Below are 19965 nucleotides of genomic sequence, written 5' to 3' on the forward strand. Positions count from 1 at the left end.
TAATAGTGTAAATTGCTGATTTATGCTTACTTTATTATAGAAACATAAATTTCATTTATTTATCACCTATGTTTGGTTATTGGCTACTGTTGTATGCTGCTCTGCCAGTAGGTTTCTGTTTTTACTATTATGTGAAGCTATCTGCACCCCTTACTTGAAAATACTAGGCATAAAGTAGTCTTCAGTGTTGCCTGTGAAAACAAAAAGATATTAAAAGAAGGTTATTTCCTTGATGTACTGCCTTATATTTTTGCTAAGATAAAACATAGTAGAGACTGTTTAATATCTTATTCCATTAAACCCCTATGTTAGCCCTTTCCTGTTTGTTTTACTTTTTATTAATCAATCAGTTGCATTCCCTACTGTGATCAGTAACAATATTGAAAAACTGTCAAATTATAATAGAAATACTATTTATCATTTGCATTGCTTTATCTTTTATAAATTGCTGCTATAAAATGTTATCTCTTATCTCTAAAATCTTTTAGGAATCATTGATACGATACTTAGCAAATGCCAGTGAAGGAAATTATGTATTATTACTTCAGTATGTTATAATAGGCTTCCAGAGAGACATAGAGTAAACAGTTTTAGCAGTGATTTTTGGTTTTTTTTGGTGGCAGAACAAAGCACAGTTTGGGTTTTCTTATTAAACTGCTTTCTTGTGATAGTGTAACATATATGCCCTTAAGTGGTTATTTGGTCATTGCCCTCACAGGATTCATCCTCATTTTTATTGCAAATGGCAGTTGAATCCCTACCAAAGCATAGAAGGGTCTCTGGTGAATAAAATGTATTCCCAGTTTATGAGAAGCTTCTAGTCTGGGTAACAGATATCATCATGGGGATTAAGATTAATAAATGACTAAGTCCTAGATTCAACATGAATCTTAGATTTTCACTTTGAATCAAAATATTCTTTTAGCTCAAAAATGCTTTTTAAATCTTTGTTCAGACTTCAAAACTGAAAATATTTTCTATCTCTGACCTTGTCAGGAAGTATGTATTAGAACATAGTTGACTTTTGTTCATGTTCAGAATTCCAAAGAATTCCAGAATGATGTGATCACTATAGCAGGACTTGTAATACAAACTGTTTATATTATCAAGTCTAATTGTTTCCCTAACTCATATATCTCAAGTTAAAATATTAATTTTCAGTATTTAACATCAGAATGATTTTCTCCTTAATTTTTATTGGAGTATAGTTGATTTAGGGTGTTGTGTTAGATCCCCATGTACAGCAGAATGACTCAGTTATATATATATATCCCCTCTTTTTTATTTTCCCATATAGGTTATTACAGAGTATTGAGTAGGTAGAATTTTTTTTTTTTAACTGTAGTCTTATTTCTTACATGATATGTTGTTCTTAAAAATTCCTTTTTGTTCTAGCTGAGATAAAGCAGCAAACCTTTCTCAACGTCTGCTTTTTTCAGACAGCTAAGTAGACATTTAGTCGGACTCTGGACAGCTGATAATGCAACTGCAACAAACTTGTTGAAACGCATTTTGGTAAGTCAGTTGAATATATATTCTTACCCAATAAAACTTCATTGATAAGTTGGTTATACAATCAAGGATTGGGTGTGTTTTTTTTTTTAGTTTATCTGTTTGTTTTTAATATAATATACTAATCAAAGGAGTTATCATATAATAAATATTATCCTCAGTAGCTAAATCATCAGTTCAGTTCAGTCAATCAATTGTGTCCAACTCTTTGCAACCCCATGCACTGAGACATGCCAGGCTTCCCTCTCCATCACCAAACCCAAAGCTTGCTTAAACTCATGTCCATCCAGAAGGTGATGCCTTCCAACCATCTCATCCTCTGTTGTCCCTTTCTCCTGCCTCCAGACTTTCCCAGTCTTTTCCAGTGAGTCAGTTCTTCCCATAAGGTGGCCAAAGTATTGGAGTGTCAGCTTCAGCATCAGTCCTTCCAATGAATATTCAGGACTGATTTCCTTTAGGATTCACTGGTTGGATCTCCTTGCAGTCCACAGGACTCTCAAGAGTCTTCTCCAACACCACGGTTCAAAAGCATCAATTCTTTGGTGCTTATCTTTCTTCATAGTCCAACTCTCACATCCATACATGACTACTGGAAAAACCATAGCTCTGACTAGATGGACCTTTGTTGGCAAAGTAATGTCTCTGCTTTATTAATAATGCTGTCTAGGTTGGTAATAACTTTTCTCCCAAGGAGCAAGTGTCTTTTAATTTCATGGCTGCAGTCATCATCTGCAGTAATTTTGAAGCCCAAGAAAATAAAGTCTCTCACTGTTTCCATTGTTTCCCCATCTATTTGCCATGAAGTGATGGGACTGATGCCATGGTCTTAGTTTTCTGAGTTTTAAGCCAACTTTTTCACTTTCCTTTTTCACTTTCATTGAGAGACGCTTCAGTTCTTCTTCCCTTTCTGCCATAAGGGTGGTGTCATCTGCATATCTGAGGTTATTGATATTTCTCCTGGCAGTCTTGATTCCAGCTTGTGTTTCATCCAGCCCGACATATTTTGCATGATGTACTCTGCATATAAGTTTAATAAGCAGGGTGACAGTATATAGCCTTGACATACTCCTTTCCCAATCTGTTGTTCCATGTCCAATTCTAGCTATTGCTTCTTGACCTGCGTACAGATTTCTTGGGAGGCAAGTCAGGTGGTCTGGTATTCCCATCTCTTGAAGAATTTTCCACAGTTTGTTGTGATCCACACAGTCAAAGACTTTGGCATATTCATTAAAGCAGAAGTAGATATTTTTCCGGAACTCCTTTACTTTTCTGATGATCCAGCGGATGTTAGCAATTTTTCTCTGGTTCCTCTGCCTTTTCTAAATCAAGCTTGAACATCTGGAAGTTCACAGTTTATGTACTGTTGAAGCCTGGCTTGGAGAATTTTGAGCATTACTTTGCTAGCATGTGAGATGAGTGTAATGTGTGGTAGTTTGAACTTTCTTTGGCATTGCCTTTGTTTGGTATTGGAATGAAAACTGATCTTTTCTAGTCCTGTGGCCACTGCTGAGTTTTCCAAATTTGCTGGCATAATGAATGCAGCACTTTCACAGCATCGTCTTTTAGGATATGAAATAGCTCAACTGGAATTCCATCACCTCCACTAGCTTTGTTTGTAGTAATGCTTCCTGAGGCCCACTTGACTTCACACTCCAGGATGTCTAGCTGTAGGTGAGTGTCATACCATCATCGTTCTCTGGGTCATGAAGTCATTTTTTATATAGTTCTTTTGTATATTCTTGCCACCTCTTTTTAGTATCTTCTTTTTCTATTAGATCCATATACCATTCCTTCCTTTATTGTGCCCATCTTTGCATGAAATATTCCCTATTATCTCTAATTTTCTTGAAGAAATCTCTAGTCCTACCCATTCTGTTGTTTTCCTCTATTTCTTTTCATTGATCACTGAGGAAGGCTTTCTTATCTCTTCTTGCTATTCTTTGGAACTCTGCATTCAGATGGGTGTATCTTTCCTTTTCTCCTTTGCCTTTACCTTCCCTTATTTTCTCAGCTATTTGTGAGGCCTCCTCAGACATCCATTTTGCCTTTTTGCTTTGCTTTTTCTTGGGGATGGTTTTGATCACTGCCTCCTGTACAGTGTCATGATCCTCCATCCATAGTTCTTCAGGCACTCTGTCTATCAGATCTAATCCCTTGAATCTATTTTTCACTTGCACTGTATAATCATAAGAAATATGATTTAGGTCAAATCTAAGTGGTTTTCCCTACTTTATTAAATTTAAGTCTGAATTTTGCAATAGGGAATTCATCTGAGTCACAGTCAGCTCCTGGTCTTGTTTTTGCTGACTGTATAGAGTTTCTCCATCTTTGGCTACAAAGAATGTAATCAATCTGATTTTGGTATTGACCATCTGGTTATGTCCATGTGTAGAGTCGTCTCTGTGTTCTTGGAAGAGGGTGTTGGCCGTGACCCGTGCATTCTCTTGGCAAAACTCTGTTAGCCTTTGCCCTGCTTCTTTGTGTACTCCAAGACCAAATTTACCTGTTACTCCACGGATCTCTTGACTTCCTACTTTTGCATACCAGTCCTCTATGATGAAAAGGACATCTTTTTTTTGGTGTTATGTCTAGAAGGTCTTGTAGGTCTTCATATAACCATTCAAGTTTTTCAGCATTATTGTTTGGGGCATATACTTGGATAACTGTGATATTGAATGGTTTGCCTTGGAAACGAACAGAGATCATTCTTTTGTTTTTGAGATTGCACCCAAGTACTGCATTTCGGACTCTTGTTGACTATTAGGGCTACTCCGTTGCTTCTAAGGGATTCTTGCCCACAGTAGTAGATACAGTGATCGTCTGAATTAAATTTGCCCATTCCAGCTAAGTCGTCGTATTAATTTATTTGGTGTTTGAAGGCTAGATTTTGTGTGTGCAGTTGTTTTGAAAATGGATTGTATATCTTGTTTTTTTCTTGTTGTTTTTAGCCCCCAGGCTTGCTGGCATACTTGGACAGCTCCGATCCAGTTCCTGAGAAGGATACTGATAGGATGCACGTTAGAGATAATGTGAAAATAGCAATGGTAAATATCTTTGTGCTAAGTATTTTTTCAGCATGAAAGAGTACTTTTTTGTGAAACACTCTTAATTAATAATGTTCCTTTAAATTATTACTATTAACAGCTTTATTGAAGTAAAATTTACATCCCCCAAATTTTACCTATTTTTAGTGTACATTTCTATAATCTTTAGAATTAAGCAGTTATCACCATAATCTAATTTTATGAATAGTAATTATCTTGTATTTTTCCCTCTAACTCAGCATATAGGCACATTAAATAGTGGATTTTTTAAAAATTTGTTTCAAATGTATAAAGTAATATTAACACATAATATATAATTGACAAATGGTGAAAGAGGCTAACACTGAAAAAATTAATCTAGGTAGGGCTTTTTTTCCTTTACAAAGCAGTCTTAATTATGACTGTTGGCTATCTTTGAGAAAATTACTTAACTTTCAAGATATGCTGTTGTAATGATGTCATATAACAATTAGAATGTGTTTGTTTCCTTTCTTCACCTCATTTCTGTCTGCACCAATCTCCCACTTAATATCTTGCTATCCCTCTAAAAGTATTCATTTTGAAAAATAGAAAAGTTAAGATTTCTTGGACAAAATATATAATATGTTGTGGAAATGTTCACTTTGTTTTTCCACTGTTTTTTTTTTTTCTGAGTGTTTAATCGTGTAAAATATTGTAACTCACTCTAATTATATTTTTAAAATAAATTCACAAATATAGGACTGTAATCGAATTCAACATTATTTAATAGGATCAATATGGAAAATTTAATAAAGTTCCAGAGTGGCAAAGACTAGCTGGAAAAGCTGCTAAAGAAGTTGAAAAATTTGCCAAAGAAAAAGTGGATCTTGTCTTAATGCACTGGAGGGATAGAATGGGCATTGCACAAAAAGAGGTAAAAATAAAGTCTTCTGAACTTCTAAGACTTCCATGTATCCTAGGTTACTTCAGTTGTCACTGTTCATAGAGATGGTAGTCAGATACTTCTGACGGAACACCTGAAGAAATGTCACTTAGTTCTGATTTTATTTTATATAAATTCTTCTTAATGCATAGTTTCATGAATCAGTGGTTAGGATTTTAATCATTTAATATAAAATTCCATTTTTGGGCTTCCCTGGTGGCTCAGATGGTAAAGAATCTGCCTGCAGTGTGGGGGACCTGGGTTCAATCCCTGGGTTGGCAAGATCCCCTGGAGAAGAGCATGGCAACCCACTTCAGTATTCTTGCTTGAAGAATTCATGGACAGAGGAGTCTGGTGGGCTCCGGTCCATGACAGTGGAGCCTTGCAGGCTCTAGTCCATGGAGTCACAAAGAGTCGAACACAACTGAGCAACTGCCACTTTCACTCTTAATTTTTGTTCCATAACTTACCAGTTTCCATACTTCTAATTTCATATATATCTTTTTCCTTCCTTCTCTGAACTTTGTTTTGTTATCTATTCAAATAAAATTGCCCTTCTTGTTTAGCTTTTTTGAGACAAGTATTTTGAAAATAAGATTAACATTGTTAAATTTACTGTATGTACTTAAATTTCATTATTGTTCCTCAAATCAAGGTCAGATCTGAAACAGTTTGTTTCATTCTTCAGCATGTAGTATGTGCTAGAGAACCTCATCCAGTTAATGTTCATCCTTCTATCTAAGATGGAATGTACAGTGGTTGAAAATGGTTTAAGGTTTCATGTAAAAGTTGACTTGATCTCGGATTTTGTTGACCACGTTTATATTCTTTCTCTTGAACCATCTCTTTATTTATGGTAGCTGTTTTCTTATTCAAGGAAAATAATATGTTTATAAAAACAAATAGGTTTCTTAACTAATTTCCAGAATGTCTAAACATAAGGCATCAGGTGCACCAGAACAGAAATATTATTGTCTTATGTGTCTATCTGAAATTGAGACCAACATTCAGTTCTTTAGAACGTGAGCACAATGAGTTAATGTTAATTTGAATGAGTGACATATTACTATAAAGAATCAATAGATAGGCTTTCAAATGTCTAGGATAGTAAAAAGACTGAACTTTGAATTGATTAACCTACATCTGAGCCTGGTTCTGTCACTTACTAACCCATATGGTAAGTTAACGGTTTTTAGAATTTTATTTTCCTCTTTCATAAAATCAGAATAGCAGTACCTCTTATCTCTGTCCTTTGAGGTTGCTTTGATGTACAAGGAAGTTAGTATTAAAAGTACGTATAATAAAAGGCAATACATGTCATGATAATATTGCTATAGCATTTGAAAATTTGAAAGGCTTTACATTTGAAAGGCTTTACATATGAACAACTTTCACAGTTTAGCAAGCTTCTGGGTTCAGGTAGTTAAACCCATTGCTGAAGTAATAGTTGTTTCAAGCTGTTGGGTGTAATTATACAGAAAATAAGTTTTTGCATCCGATTTCTTATATAACATTTATCCAGTATAAAATTGAACACAAAGCTATTTTAGCTAGAAATGTGAATGGCATCTATTATTTAAAGATAAGAATTCAGATGGAAAAGAAATATTTTTATTTTCAATAATGTTTTATCAGTCAGTTGGTTTCATTTACATGAGATATTATCTAAGGTGCTGAGCAAATAATGACACCAAATATTAATATACTAGTCAGTAAATGATTGTGGTAGTAAACTAATTATTTCTCCCTGAGTACTGTTTTCAACATTAATTTCTTTATGAAACAGTGAATAATCTTTGTGACTACTTTATCATGGAAATATTAATATCAAAATATCTAATTAATGAGCTTCAACTAAAGTCTGAAAATTAAATATTGTCCAGATTAACTATTTAGTCTTAAAATGACCTGCATTTCTTATGTAATTAGAATGTTTAGGAATTCAGTTCAATTTGTAGCTGATGTTCTGTGTTGGGTTAATAATAACCTTTGGCTAATGTATAGAATTGATTTTTTCTTATTTATGTTATGTAAATCTGTTTACAGTTTAGTAGTTTGTTTAGCCACTTAGAGCTTTTAACCCAAGTCTCTAAATCAGTCAGCTTAGTTTATGACGAGCTGTTTGTCCTTTTTCTGCATAGTGTTTACATTTTTATAATTCTAGACTCCCAGCTTTTTGTCCTGAGGGCAGGGGAAATTGAAGATAGTATTACTTAATTAGAGGTTTTAAGGAAAGGTTTGTCCTTAAAATTAAAATTTTGAGCTATTTATATACTATATTCAAGTCACCTACCATTAGTTTTCATGATAATGCATAGAATTAAAATTTGTAGGGAGTATTTCTTCAGTCAATATGTTTTATATTTCAAACAGCATTTACTTTTTAAAATTTACTACTTTGCCTTTATTCTTTCTGTGATATCTACTCTGTTTTATTGGTTTATTTTATATGGTTTGCCACTTCCTTAATGAAGTTATTGACTTTTGTGTTTTAGTCTATGCTACTTTCTACTTCTAGCTTCTGTCACATTGATGATTAGTATTTCATGATTGAAATATCTACATATTTTACTTGGAACAAAGATTCTTAACCTTCAGACTTCCAAAAAATCTTTGAAATCTTCCCCTCCAGTTATAAACCTTATGTATGTGCCTTTCTGTGAAATGGGACCATAATTCTCAGATACATTTATGACTGCCTAAAATTTGGTTAATAGACTTTAGAGAAGTAGGTGGGCCTTTAGTCTTAAAGATAATTTATACAGATGTCATCCTTGAGGAATATGTGTAATAGAGGTAGTGTAGAGATATAGGCTCACTCATTTTTATTTAAAAAAAATTTCCCCCCTTTTAACAATTAATTTCAAGACAGAAACAATATGGTGAATTTAAGTCCCTGCTACATGTGTGAAATGCACTAAACTGCCTGGTATGTGAAGTTGTCTTTGATATTCTTGGTTTAGTAAATTAATTCAAGTTGTTCTTCACATGTGTATGAATATAGTGACTTAGTTTTTTCCATCAGCTATTTCAGTTTATACTTGTTCCTCTTGGCTTTGGTAGAAATTTAGTAACCTCTAATCTTTTGTGTTTATTGTTTTGCTGTGATATGATTTTTATATTAACTGCATGTAAATGTTTAAAATAAGTCACCTGTTTTTGACTGTCATTAACAAAATTTGGATTTGAAACAATAACTTCAGGCTACATGGAAACTATTTCAGCAACACTATAGTAATATATGCTGACAAAATATTATAAATACATTGTGATATAATCTCATATTCCATATTATATTTTATAGATTCTGTCTCATTAATTTTGTCTCTGCCAAAATTTGATAATGGAAATGTTTCTCATCACTTACAAAATAATGATATTCTCACTGAGCTTATTTAATAGTTCGTGATTGAGCACTATGACATTTTTTTCTTTTCCAGAATATAAATCAAAAGCCAGTAGTTCTTCGAAAGAGAAGACAAAGAATAAAAATAGAAGCAAACTGGGATCTCTTCTATTATAGGTAAACTTTAGGCCTCTTTTCCAGTTTTTAAATTTAGCATTGGTCTTAGAAAAATCATGACAGTTTTTTGTTTTTGCCTGAATGCAGTGCTTTATGCTATAGGTATTTTTTATGCTATCAGGGTCAAGAATTATAGCTGTTAAGACTGGTATGATTAAAAAAGAAAGATTGGTATGATTAGTGATGCTTTCATAAAATTAAGACTTTTTATAGAGTGTTGGTAGTCTGATGACCCAAAAGAACTTTTAGAATTATTAAGGCTTAGAGAGGGTTACTTTAAAACACTTTATTGTGGCTTAGATATAACTGTAACTTCTTTAAGCCTTGTTGGAAATACAGTCTTAAAAGAGCTGGATGATGAAAACATAAGGAGACTTGTGGGAAATGGACATCCAGGGAGCTGACCTCATATGCTTTTCTAGCCTTTTTAATATGGTAGCCTCTCTCCCCATCCACTGTTTCATCCCAACACCCTCCATCTTAACACCCTCCCCACATACTCACAGTTAGACACACATTGAAGGACTTTGAAACATTTGGCAGAGTTTGCAAAAACTTTTTTGAGATAATTCATAGTACTCAGTCCGGAAGCTGCTATTGATTATATAGGGGAAATTAAGTGCTTTAGAATCTTGCCACAGTACTTTATGAGTGTAGTATGTTTATAATATGGACTTAAAAATATTCCTTGGTTTTCTTCTTCTGGAATTTCTCAGTGGTGTTGTCCTCCCTAAAATTCCCTTGAAATTCTGGTATCAGACTTTTTAAGAGGATTGCAGATTAAAAGTGAATGGTAGGAAGCCCACCCACCCATAGTTCAGACTTGAATTCAAATTTATTATGATAGTTAAATAATTCCAGGAATAAAAGAAAGGTATTTTGAAAATATCCATCAGAGGTTGGCAGTTTAGCAGTAGTTTTTCTTGGATAGTTTGTAAGGTTCTAACCTGGAATGTTGCTCGTCCCACACACTTCCACACTCAATTATCCAGAAATTCTTATCCCCAACCTGTAATGTCATATCTGTTTATAATTCTTTTCTTGATTTATATTAGCAATAAATATTAAAATTAAAATATCAGTTCCTTGTTTTGAAATCCATACAGATTTGTTTTATGGTTTGGCTTCATTTTTCCCCTGTACCATTTTATTTTTTATTATTATTATTTTTTTTAATTTATTTATTTATTTTTAATTTTTACTTTACAATTCTGTATTGGTTTTGGCATAGATTGACATGAATCCACCACATTTTATAACGATAACTTTCAAATGTACAGAAAAGGTAAAAGAATTTTACAATGGGCACTAATATACCTGTGACTGAAATTTTACTATTAATATTTTACTATACTAACTTTACAGAGATTTTATTTTCTTTATTTATGTTTGCTAAAGTTTATTAATTCTCCTGTTGCTTATTATAAGTTATTGTTAGGGATATTTGTAGATTTTTAAAATTATTTATTGCTTCCTACTATTTTCTGATTACATGTATATCTAGGTTTGGTCAGGACCATGCCAGGTCAAACTTAATTTGGAATTTCAAAACACGAGAAGAATTGAGAGATAGTCTTGAATCTGAAATGAGAGCATTTAATATTGATAGAGAGCTTGGTAGTGCTAATGTTATCTCCTGGAACCATCATGAATTTGAGGTAAATGTTAATTTTTGTAGTGTATTTATTTTTTAAAAGTATTAGTTTGAAGTTATGCTTTTTAAAAATTTGTAATTGCTTAATGTATATCTCTCCTTTTCACTTACAATTTTATATACAAAATATTGGAAAACTTTCACTTTGCCTGAGACAAATGAAAGATTAAATTTGTTAAGTACCTGAATTTTGTACCTGAAAACCATGTAGGAGTTTTAATAAATTTGATCCTATGCATTCTAGATCTGTGCTCTGCTTGTTTTCTTTCCCTTTAGATTCTTTGCTGAAACATATCTGTTCCTCTTATTTCTTGTGCCTTGTTCAGTAGACTTTTTGTGTTATTTTAATTCTGAATGTGGCCTTTTTTTTTTGCTGCTCTATTAAAATAGTGATGTGAATAATGACAAAATAAGAACAAGAAATATGGTGGTAGTATATTGTCTCTTGTGTGTCTAAATTTTTATTTTAGCTGTAAATTTGATCATGTTCATGACTCTGCTGACTTTGCTCTTTAACCCAACTGCTTTTCTTAAACTTACTGATAATTTGTTAATTGCTCATCGCCTCCCCTTTGAAAAACGTTTCTTTACGTTGGTTTTGGGAATCTGTATTCTTGGGGATTTTCTTCTTCACTGTCCATTCTGCCTCCTTTGCTCATTTCTCCTTACTGTTCAATGGCTAAATGTTGCTTGGCCCTGAAGGATCAGTTCTTGGTCTTCTTTTTCATTTATGTTTATTGACTCAGTACTCTCATCCATTCTCATGGGTTTTTGTTGCTGTTGTTGTTATTTACTGATGGAGAAAGTAATTACTTTAGCAAAGTAATACTCAAAATTCTCCAAGCCAGGCTTCAACAGTACGTGAACTGTGAAATTCCAGATGTTCAAGCTGGGCTAAGAAAAGGCAGAGTAACCAGAGATCAACTTGCCAACATCTGTTGGATCATCGAAAAAGCAAGAGAGTACCAGAAAAACATCTACTTTTGCTTTATTGACTGCACCAAAGCCTTTGACTTTGTGGATCACAAAAAACTGTCGAAAATTCTTAAGAGAGATGGGAATAGCAGACCACCTTGCCTGCCTGTGGCTTCCTTGGTAGCTCAGATGGTAAAGAGACAGCCTGCAGTGTGGGAGATGTGGATTCGATCCCTGGGTTGGGAAGATCCCCTGGAGAAGGAAATGGCAACCCACTCCAGTATTCTTACTTGGAAAATCCCATGGACGGAGGAGCCTGGCGGGCTTGGCAGGCTATAGTCCATCGGGCTGCAAAGAGTCGGACGTGACTGAGTGACAACATTTTTTACCTGCCTCCTGAGAAATCTGTATGCACGTCAAGAAGCAACAGTTAGAACTGGACATGGAACAACAGACTGGTTCCAAATTGGGAAACGAGTATGTCAAGGCTGTATATTGTCACCCTGCTTATTTAAAGTACATGCAGAGTACATCACTGGATGAAGCACAAGCTGGAATCAAGATTGCTGGGAGAAATATCAATAACCTCAGATACGCAGGTGACACCACTCTTAAGACAGAAAGTAAAGAAGTGAAGAGCCTCTTGGTGAAAGTGAAAGAGGAGAGTGAAAAAGTTGGCTTAAAACTCAACATTCAGAAATCTCAGATCATGGCATCTGGTCCCATCACTTCATGGAAAATAGATTCTGAAACAATGGAAACAGAGACTTTATTTTCTTGGACTCCAAAATCACTGCAGATGGTGACAGGAGCCATGAAATTAAAAGATGCTTGCTCCTTGGAAGAAAAGCTATGACAAACCTAGACAGCATATTAAAAAAGCAGACTTTGCTGAGGTCTAGTCAAAGCTATGGTTTTTCCAGTAAACATGTATGGATGTGAGAGTTGGAGTATAAAGAAAGCTGAGCACTGAAGAACTGATGCTTTTGAACTGTGGTGTTGGAGACTCTTGAGAGTCCCTTGGACTGCAAGGAGATCAAACCAGTCAATCCTAAAGGAAATCAGTCCTGAATATTCATTGGAAAGACTGATGCTGAAGCTCCAATACTTTGAGCACCTGATGCGAAGAACTGACTCACTGGAAAAGACCCTGATGCTGGGAAAAATTGAAGGCAGGAGAAGAAGGGGATAACAGAGGATGAGATGGTTGGATGCCATCACCAACTGGATGGACTTGAGTTTGAGCAAACTTTTGGAGTTGGTGATGGACAGGGAGCCTGGTGTGCTGCAGTCCGTGAGGTCGCAAAGAGTCAGACACGACTGAGTGACTGAACTGAACTGAACTGAACTGATGGAGAATCCCATGGACAGAGGAGCATGGTGGGCTAGAGTCCATAGGGTTGCAAAGTGTTGGACACGACTGAGCAACTAACACATACACACAATGATGGCTTTAAGACTTTTATCTTCTGCTTAGACTTTCTTTCCTAGATTTCATACTTTTGCCTTATGAACTGGATATCTGATAAACTTCTAGAACTTAGCTCTAAAACTGTGCTCTGCTTCTTCCCTCAAATCTAGTTCACATACAGTCTTTCTAATCTTAGATAATGACTACTTATTTTCTAGTCAAAACCCTTGAAATCATCTTTTTTCTTATGCCCCAATTCAGTTTGTCAGCAAATTCTATTCAGTGCACCTTCAAAATTTACCCAGAATCCAGCCCTCTTCTCTTTATGGGATTGTAGCAATTTCTGCGCTTCCACCGTTGCCTCTCTACAGTCTGTTATCCACTTGGTTAGCAGTATGATCTTGTTACAGTGTAAGTTGATCTTGCCACTTCTCTGCTCAAAGCACTGTGGGACTTCCAAAGGTTCCCAACTCACATCTGTAAAAGCCTGGGTCTTTAAAATGACTTACAAAACAAAATACAGATCCCCTAAATCGAAGCAGTGTTTCTTTGGTCTCATCTCCTAGTATGCTCTCACTGTTGGCTCTGGCCACTCTGGCTTCCCCGAAAACATGAAATTCATATTCTTGAATCAAGGTCTTTCTGCTTGTAGTTCCCATTGCTTAATATCTTATTTTCTACAGAGAGTTTCACTTCCTTCAAGTCATTTGCTAGATGTCATCATCTGAGTGGGCCTTCTCTGGCCACTGTGTTTAAAATTACAGGCTTCTTCATACACATGTGAACACACACACATATGCACACATATTCTGTCTCCCCACTCCCTCCTTGCTTTATTTCATTCCATAGTACATACTATCACCCAGCTATCATATATACATTTCTTTTTTATCTGCTACTTCGGTAAGGACAGAATTGTTTGTTAGTTTAATACTACATCCCTAATAACTAGTACAGTGCATAATGCATACCTTATATTCTTAATAAATGGAGTTGAACAAATTGAAACTCAGAAATCATGGGAAAAAATGAAATGGATATACATATATATTTTATACTGTATAGTTTATAATTTTAGAAAACAGTCATCGTAGGCTTTGGTAAAAGGATTTTGATAAATTGGTCAAGAAATTCCTTTTTACAGTTGTTTGCAAATCTTCACTGAGACAAACCCCAGTTCTGGATCATAGGTTACTCCCTCACATATTAATTCCAGTGTGTAACCTGGACATATGGAGAATGAATACTATATAAAAATGAATACTATGTCATAAAATATAGTTGATGTGTTAGGAGATTGAAGAAGGCCCTAAGTACCATGTATGAGTTCGGCAAACTGTGTGTGGTATGCGATCATTTACTTTTTGCTTAGTTGTAGCCAGATTGTCTCTTTATGGTATTTTGGTGTTTTCTTCCCTTAAATCTTCATGGACACTATATAGTCCTCTTGACAGTTTTTATTTGAAAGCCTTACATCCATAAAACTAGTGTGGAATTCTGACTCTCAACATTTAACTGAACTACTAAGTCATATTAATAATAATTAATTATGAGATATTTTAAGAAATGATTTTTGTTTGTCTGTTAAAGACTAACTCATCAAGAAAAGAAGAAAGCTCTGAACAGGAAGAATTAGGAAATGATAGTGTGAAAATTTCTAAAAATGTATTGTAAACTATAATAATGTAATTTGCTTTTATTAATAAAGGTTAAATATGAGTGCTTGGCAGAGGAGATCAAAATAGGAGATTATTACCTGAGATTACTATTGGAGGAAGATGAGAATGAAGACAGTGGATCAATTAAGCGATCGTAAGCTACCCTTCATATCATTATATTTGTTTTCACTGTTAGTCTCATGGTTAATTCTATTGTGAATTTTTTTTTAAATCTAGGTATGAATTTTTCAATGAACTTTATCATCGTTTCCTGCTCACCCCAAAAGTCAACATGAAGTGTTTATGTTTACAAGCCCTTGCTATTGTTTATGGCAGATGTCATGAAGAAATAGGACCTTTTACAGATACAAGATATATCATTGGAATGTTAGAAAGGGTAAGGATGACATTAAAAGAAAATGCTATTTGATAATGTCATTGGAGTATATGTTAAATTTTCAGAACTAAAGTGCTATTTGATCACGTTGCTGCCAGAACTTTCTACCTGAGTTTTTCTGTTGTTTATATTATATTTATTTAAATATAAGTTAGGAAAACAGGAAAATAACTAACGGGTTAGCATTTGTCCATGTCAGTTTATTTTTTTTAGTTGCTGCTTGTGAATTTTAGTGACCTATTTGCCAGTCTTTAAGTATGGATGAACTGGACAGGTGTATAAAATAAATAGTGACTTTTAGAGTTGAATATTCTTTTGAAATGGACATTTTGGAAGAATCTTAAATGGTGCTAGCATACTAAGCTTCAAAGTGTAAAAACAGTAAAACTTTTAGAAAGGGAACCTTAAGTTAGCATAGTTTTGGCGTGTTGTTTTTCTTTTAATTTAATAAAGTTTGTTTAACATTTGAGCAAGGTGAGACAAGAACAAACTGACCTATCCATCCATTATACAGCTCAAATTTGAGCATTATTTACCTCTTAAACAGTTTATACATCTTATTCTTTTATTTGTGTTTGCATTCCTTTTAACAATTTAAATTTCAGTGTTTCAGCCTTAGAATCATTTCACCAGTTTTTAAAATGGTCGTTGGTGCTTGCTGTAATTACCTTAACTCTCAGCCATGCTTTGTGGGGTAGAAAACTGGTTCTGAGTAAGTTCAGAGAACAGACCCAGGAAATAACCAGATGACAATTCTTTATTTCACTGTTAAACCAGATTTCACAATTGAATTCTAATTCACTCTTATTCCAGTGAACCTTAGTACTTGTGACATAACATTTGTGTTTTAGGCAGATAAATTTTTCCTTATTGTGTTCATGATTATGTGATTTATGTGAAATATCACTAATCAGTTCTTTAGAATTTTTACTTGAGTATCATTTGGGCGAATTTTTTAATTTACTTCAGTTTTTAATATGCATTCTTAAAGGCTATGTATTAATCTGTTTATGACTTAAAGTATCTGCTTTTCTAGAGAAATTAGACATGTTTTATAAAGTTATAAAAACTGTAAGACATTGAGGAATTGCAATTATTGACAGTCTTCTCTGATATTCTTTGTTTACAGGATGACATTATTTCTTTTTGGCTGTTGGTTGGCTTTGTCCAGTGATGATAATGTCTTAATCTGTGTTTGTATTTATTCACTTCTGACTAAATTCTTATTTATTTCAATAGTGTACAGATAAACTTGAACGAGATAGGTTGATCCTCTTCCTTAACAAGTTGATCCTTAATAAGGTACAGTATTTTGCATAAATATGCTGCTGTTTCCAAGTTAAGTAACACATATGTAAAGAAGATAAATGATTACAGTTTGGATTAATTAGCAAGACATGGTTTTTGTCTCATTTTCTCTTTTTAGATCAGGAAACTGCACTCAACTCTTGAAGGGAAGAGTTCTTGCCAAATGTCCATTTTTTTTGTTTGTTTTCTTTTTTTGAAATTGACACTGACTTGCTTAATTTCATTCTCATTTTTAGTAAACAATACAGATGTTTATCAATGAAATAAGTTCTATGAAAATTTAATTTCAATTATAATCTCTTCCTAACTTCTAAGAAATTACCAGTTTTTATCTTGCTTACAAAAACAAACTGGGATTAAATTCTTTAATATACTAGATTCTACTTCTAATTATAGAATAATCTATTTATTAACAAAAAGATATTGGAAAGATGGAGGATAACTATAGAACCAGAGTTTATTCCACCCAGTCTTTAATTTATTTTTGTTTTGCTCAGAACATATTTAAGTAAAAATTCTTTATGTGAACTCTCTGTAATGTTGTTTTCCCTTTTTAACTTTTATCTCAATTGATACTCCTTCAATACAAAATTCTGAAAATACTGAGTAATACCATTACATGTTAGTTTTTCCAAAGAGATTCCACATATATATACCATATATTCCACATAAAAGGTTCTCTTCTTTGAGAAAGATTTTAAATTGTATTAACATGTTTCTGTGTTTCAGAAAAATGTTAAGGACCTGATGGATTCAAATGGAATTAGAATCCTTGTGGATTTGCTTACCCTTGCACACCTCCATGTAAGCCGAGCTACAGTACCACTGCAGGTATGCATGCTTATCTAGATTTCATAAGTTTAACCTTCTTTGAATATGAATTTAGGATCAAAAGAATCATGACCTCAGATCAAAAGAATCGGGGACAGCATTAAACCAGTACCTGCATTCACATTATAGGGGTCCCAGAAGGAGAAGAGAGAGAGGAAAAGGACCTGAGAAAATACTTGAAAAGATAATAGCTGAAAACTTCCCTAACATGAGGGCTTCCCTGATGACTCAGAGGGTAAAGAATCCACCTGCAGTATGGGAGACCTAGGTTCGGTCCCTGGAGAAGGGAATGGCAAGCAACTTAAGTATTCTTGGCAGGAGAATTCCATGGACAGAGTCGCCTGCTGGGCTATAGTCCATGGGGTCACGAAGAGTAGGATACGACTGAGCAACTCAGGCTTAACCTAACGTGGGAAGGGAAATAGTTAACCAAGTCCAGGAGGCACAGAGAGTCCCAGTCAGGATAAACCCAAGAAGAACATACAAGACACATAGTAACCAAACTGACAAAAATTAAAGATAAAGGTAAAATATTAAAAGCAACAAGGGAAAAATGAGAACATGCAAGAGAACTCCCATCAGGCTATCAGCTGATTTCTCAGCAGAAACTCTTCAGACCAGAAGGGAATGCCATGATATATTTAAAGTGATGAAAAGGAAGAACCTGCAACCTTGCGGGTGGAATATTCTACCCAGCAAGACTCTCCTTCAGATTTGATGAATCAAAAGCTTTCTAGACAAGCCAAAAGTTAAGAGAATTCAGCTTTACAACAAATGCTAAAGGAACTTCTCTAGGCAGGAAACAAGAGACGGAAAAGACCTACTTACAAAAAGTAAACCCAAAACAACTAAGAAAATAATAGGATCATACATATTGATAATTAACTTTCAATGTAAATGGATTAAATGCACGAAGCAAAAGATACAGACTGCCTGAGCAGATGAAAACATGTGCATGTATGCACTGCCACTTACCATATCACTCTGCTTGAACCCCCCCAAATTGTATGTAATTATTTTTTATTGTTAGGCTAATCATGTTTTCATTATGGCTTGCAGTTGTAATTACCCATGATTATATAACTGTTACTCAATACCATTGTCTGATGATTAGTCAGCAGAAAAATAATAGAACTCTGTATCATCAAAACTACACTTTAACTGAAAGACTTCTTCGAATACCTAACTTAGAGAAAGGATCTATACTTATCTCATTGGTGATATTTTTAGTGTTAATGTTAAATTTTTGTTTAATCTTCTTCTTTGAGGAGGTGGGTAGAATTGTATACAAATGTGCTATTTCAATATTCAGTTCAGTTCAGTCGCTCAGTCGTGTCCGACTCTTTGCGACCCCATGAACCACAGCACGCCAGGCCTCTCTGTCCATCACCAACTCCCAGAGTCTACCCAAACCCATGTCCATCGAGTCGGTGATGCCATTCAATCATCTCACCCTCTGTCACCCCCTTCTCCTCCTCCAATCCATCTCAGCATCAGGGTCTTTTCCAGTGAGTCAACTCTTCGCATCAGGTGGCCAAAGGATTGGAGTTTTGGCTTCAGCATCAGTCCTTCCAGTGAACATCCAGGACTGATCTCCTTTAGGACAGACTGATTGGAATTCCCTGCGGTCCAAAGGACTCTGAAGAGTCTTCTCCAACACCACAGTTCAAAAGTGTCAATTCTTCCATGCTCAGCTTTCTTTATATTCCAACTCTCACATCCATCCATGATGACTGGAAAAACCATAGCCTTGACTAGATGGAGCTTTCTTGACAAAGTAATGTTTCTGCTTTTTAATATGCTATCTAGATTGGTCACAACTTTCCTTCCAATGAGTGAGCGTCTTTTAATTTCATGGCTGCAGTCACCATCTGCAGTGATTTTGGAGCCCCCCAAAACAAAGTCTGACACTTTTTCCACTGTTTCCCCATCTATTTCCCATGAAGTGATGGGACCAGCTGCCATGATCTTCGTTTTCTGAATGTTGAGCTTTAAGCCAACTTTTCACTCTCCTCTTCCACTTTCATCAAGAGGCCCTTTAGTTCTTCTTCACTTTCTGCCATAAGGGTGTTGTCATCTGCATATCTGAGGTTATTGATATTTTTCCCAGCAATCTTGATTCCAGCTTGTGCTTCTTCCAGCCCAGGGTTTCTCGTGATGTACTCTGCATATAATAAGTTAAATAAGCAGGGTGACAATATACAGCCTTGACGTACTCCTTTTCCTATTTGGAAACAGTCTGTTGTTCCATGTCCAGTTCTAACTGTTGCTTCCTGACCTGCATACAGATTTCTCAAGAGGCAGGTCAGGTGGTCTGGTATTCCTATCTCTTTCAGAATTTTCCACAGTTTCTTGTGATCCACACAGTCAAAGGCTTTGGCATAGTCAATAAAGCAGAAATAGCATTTTCTATTATTGGGTACAAGTAATAGTAATATAACACTTGAATTACAATGTATGGGAATACCAGACCACCTTACTTGCCTCTTGAGAAACCTATATGGAGGTCAGGAAGCAACAGTTAGAACTGGACATGGAACAACAGACTGGTTCCAACTAGGAAAAGCAGTACGTCAAGGCTGTATATTGTCACCCTGCTTATTTAACTTCTGTGCAGAGTACATCATGAGAAACTCTGGGCTGGAAGAAGCACAAGCTAGAATCAAAATTGCCGTGGGGAAATATCAATAACCTCAGATATGCAGATGACACCACCCTTATGGCAGAAAGTGAAGAGGAACTAAAAAGCCTCTTGATGAAAGTGAAAGAGCAGAGTGAAAAAGTTGGCTTAAAGCTCAACATTGAGAA

General features: G+C 34.9%; 1 protein-coding gene across 1 annotated transcript in view; it reads left to right on the plus strand.

Annotated features, from left to right (window-relative positions):
• DNAJC13 (DnaJ heat shock protein family (Hsp40) member C13) overlaps positions 1 to 19965 on the plus strand; it is a 155669-nt gene that overhangs the window by 70296 nt on the left and 65408 nt on the right. The window contains exons 18-26 of the mRNA XM_040232721.1: positions 1440 to 1515; positions 4461 to 4556; positions 5308 to 5451; positions 8901 to 8983; positions 10488 to 10641; positions 14672 to 14775; positions 14859 to 15018; positions 16258 to 16320; positions 17056 to 17157. Of these exons, the coding sequence (XP_040088655.1) occupies positions 1440 to 1515; positions 4461 to 4556; positions 5308 to 5451; positions 8901 to 8983; positions 10488 to 10641; positions 14672 to 14775; positions 14859 to 15018; positions 16258 to 16320; positions 17056 to 17157 (982 nt within the window). The remainder of the gene's footprint in view (positions 1 to 1439; positions 1516 to 4460; positions 4557 to 5307; positions 5452 to 8900; positions 8984 to 10487; positions 10642 to 14671; positions 14776 to 14858; positions 15019 to 16257; positions 16321 to 17055; positions 17158 to 19965) is intronic.

The sequence above is a fragment of the Oryx dammah genome, unplaced genomic scaffold (assembly GCF_014754425.2).
Source record: "Oryx dammah isolate SB20612 unplaced genomic scaffold, SCBI_Odam_1.1 HiC_scaffold_2, whole genome shotgun sequence".
Taxonomy (NCBI): domain Eukaryota; kingdom Metazoa; phylum Chordata; class Mammalia; order Artiodactyla; family Bovidae; genus Oryx; species Oryx dammah.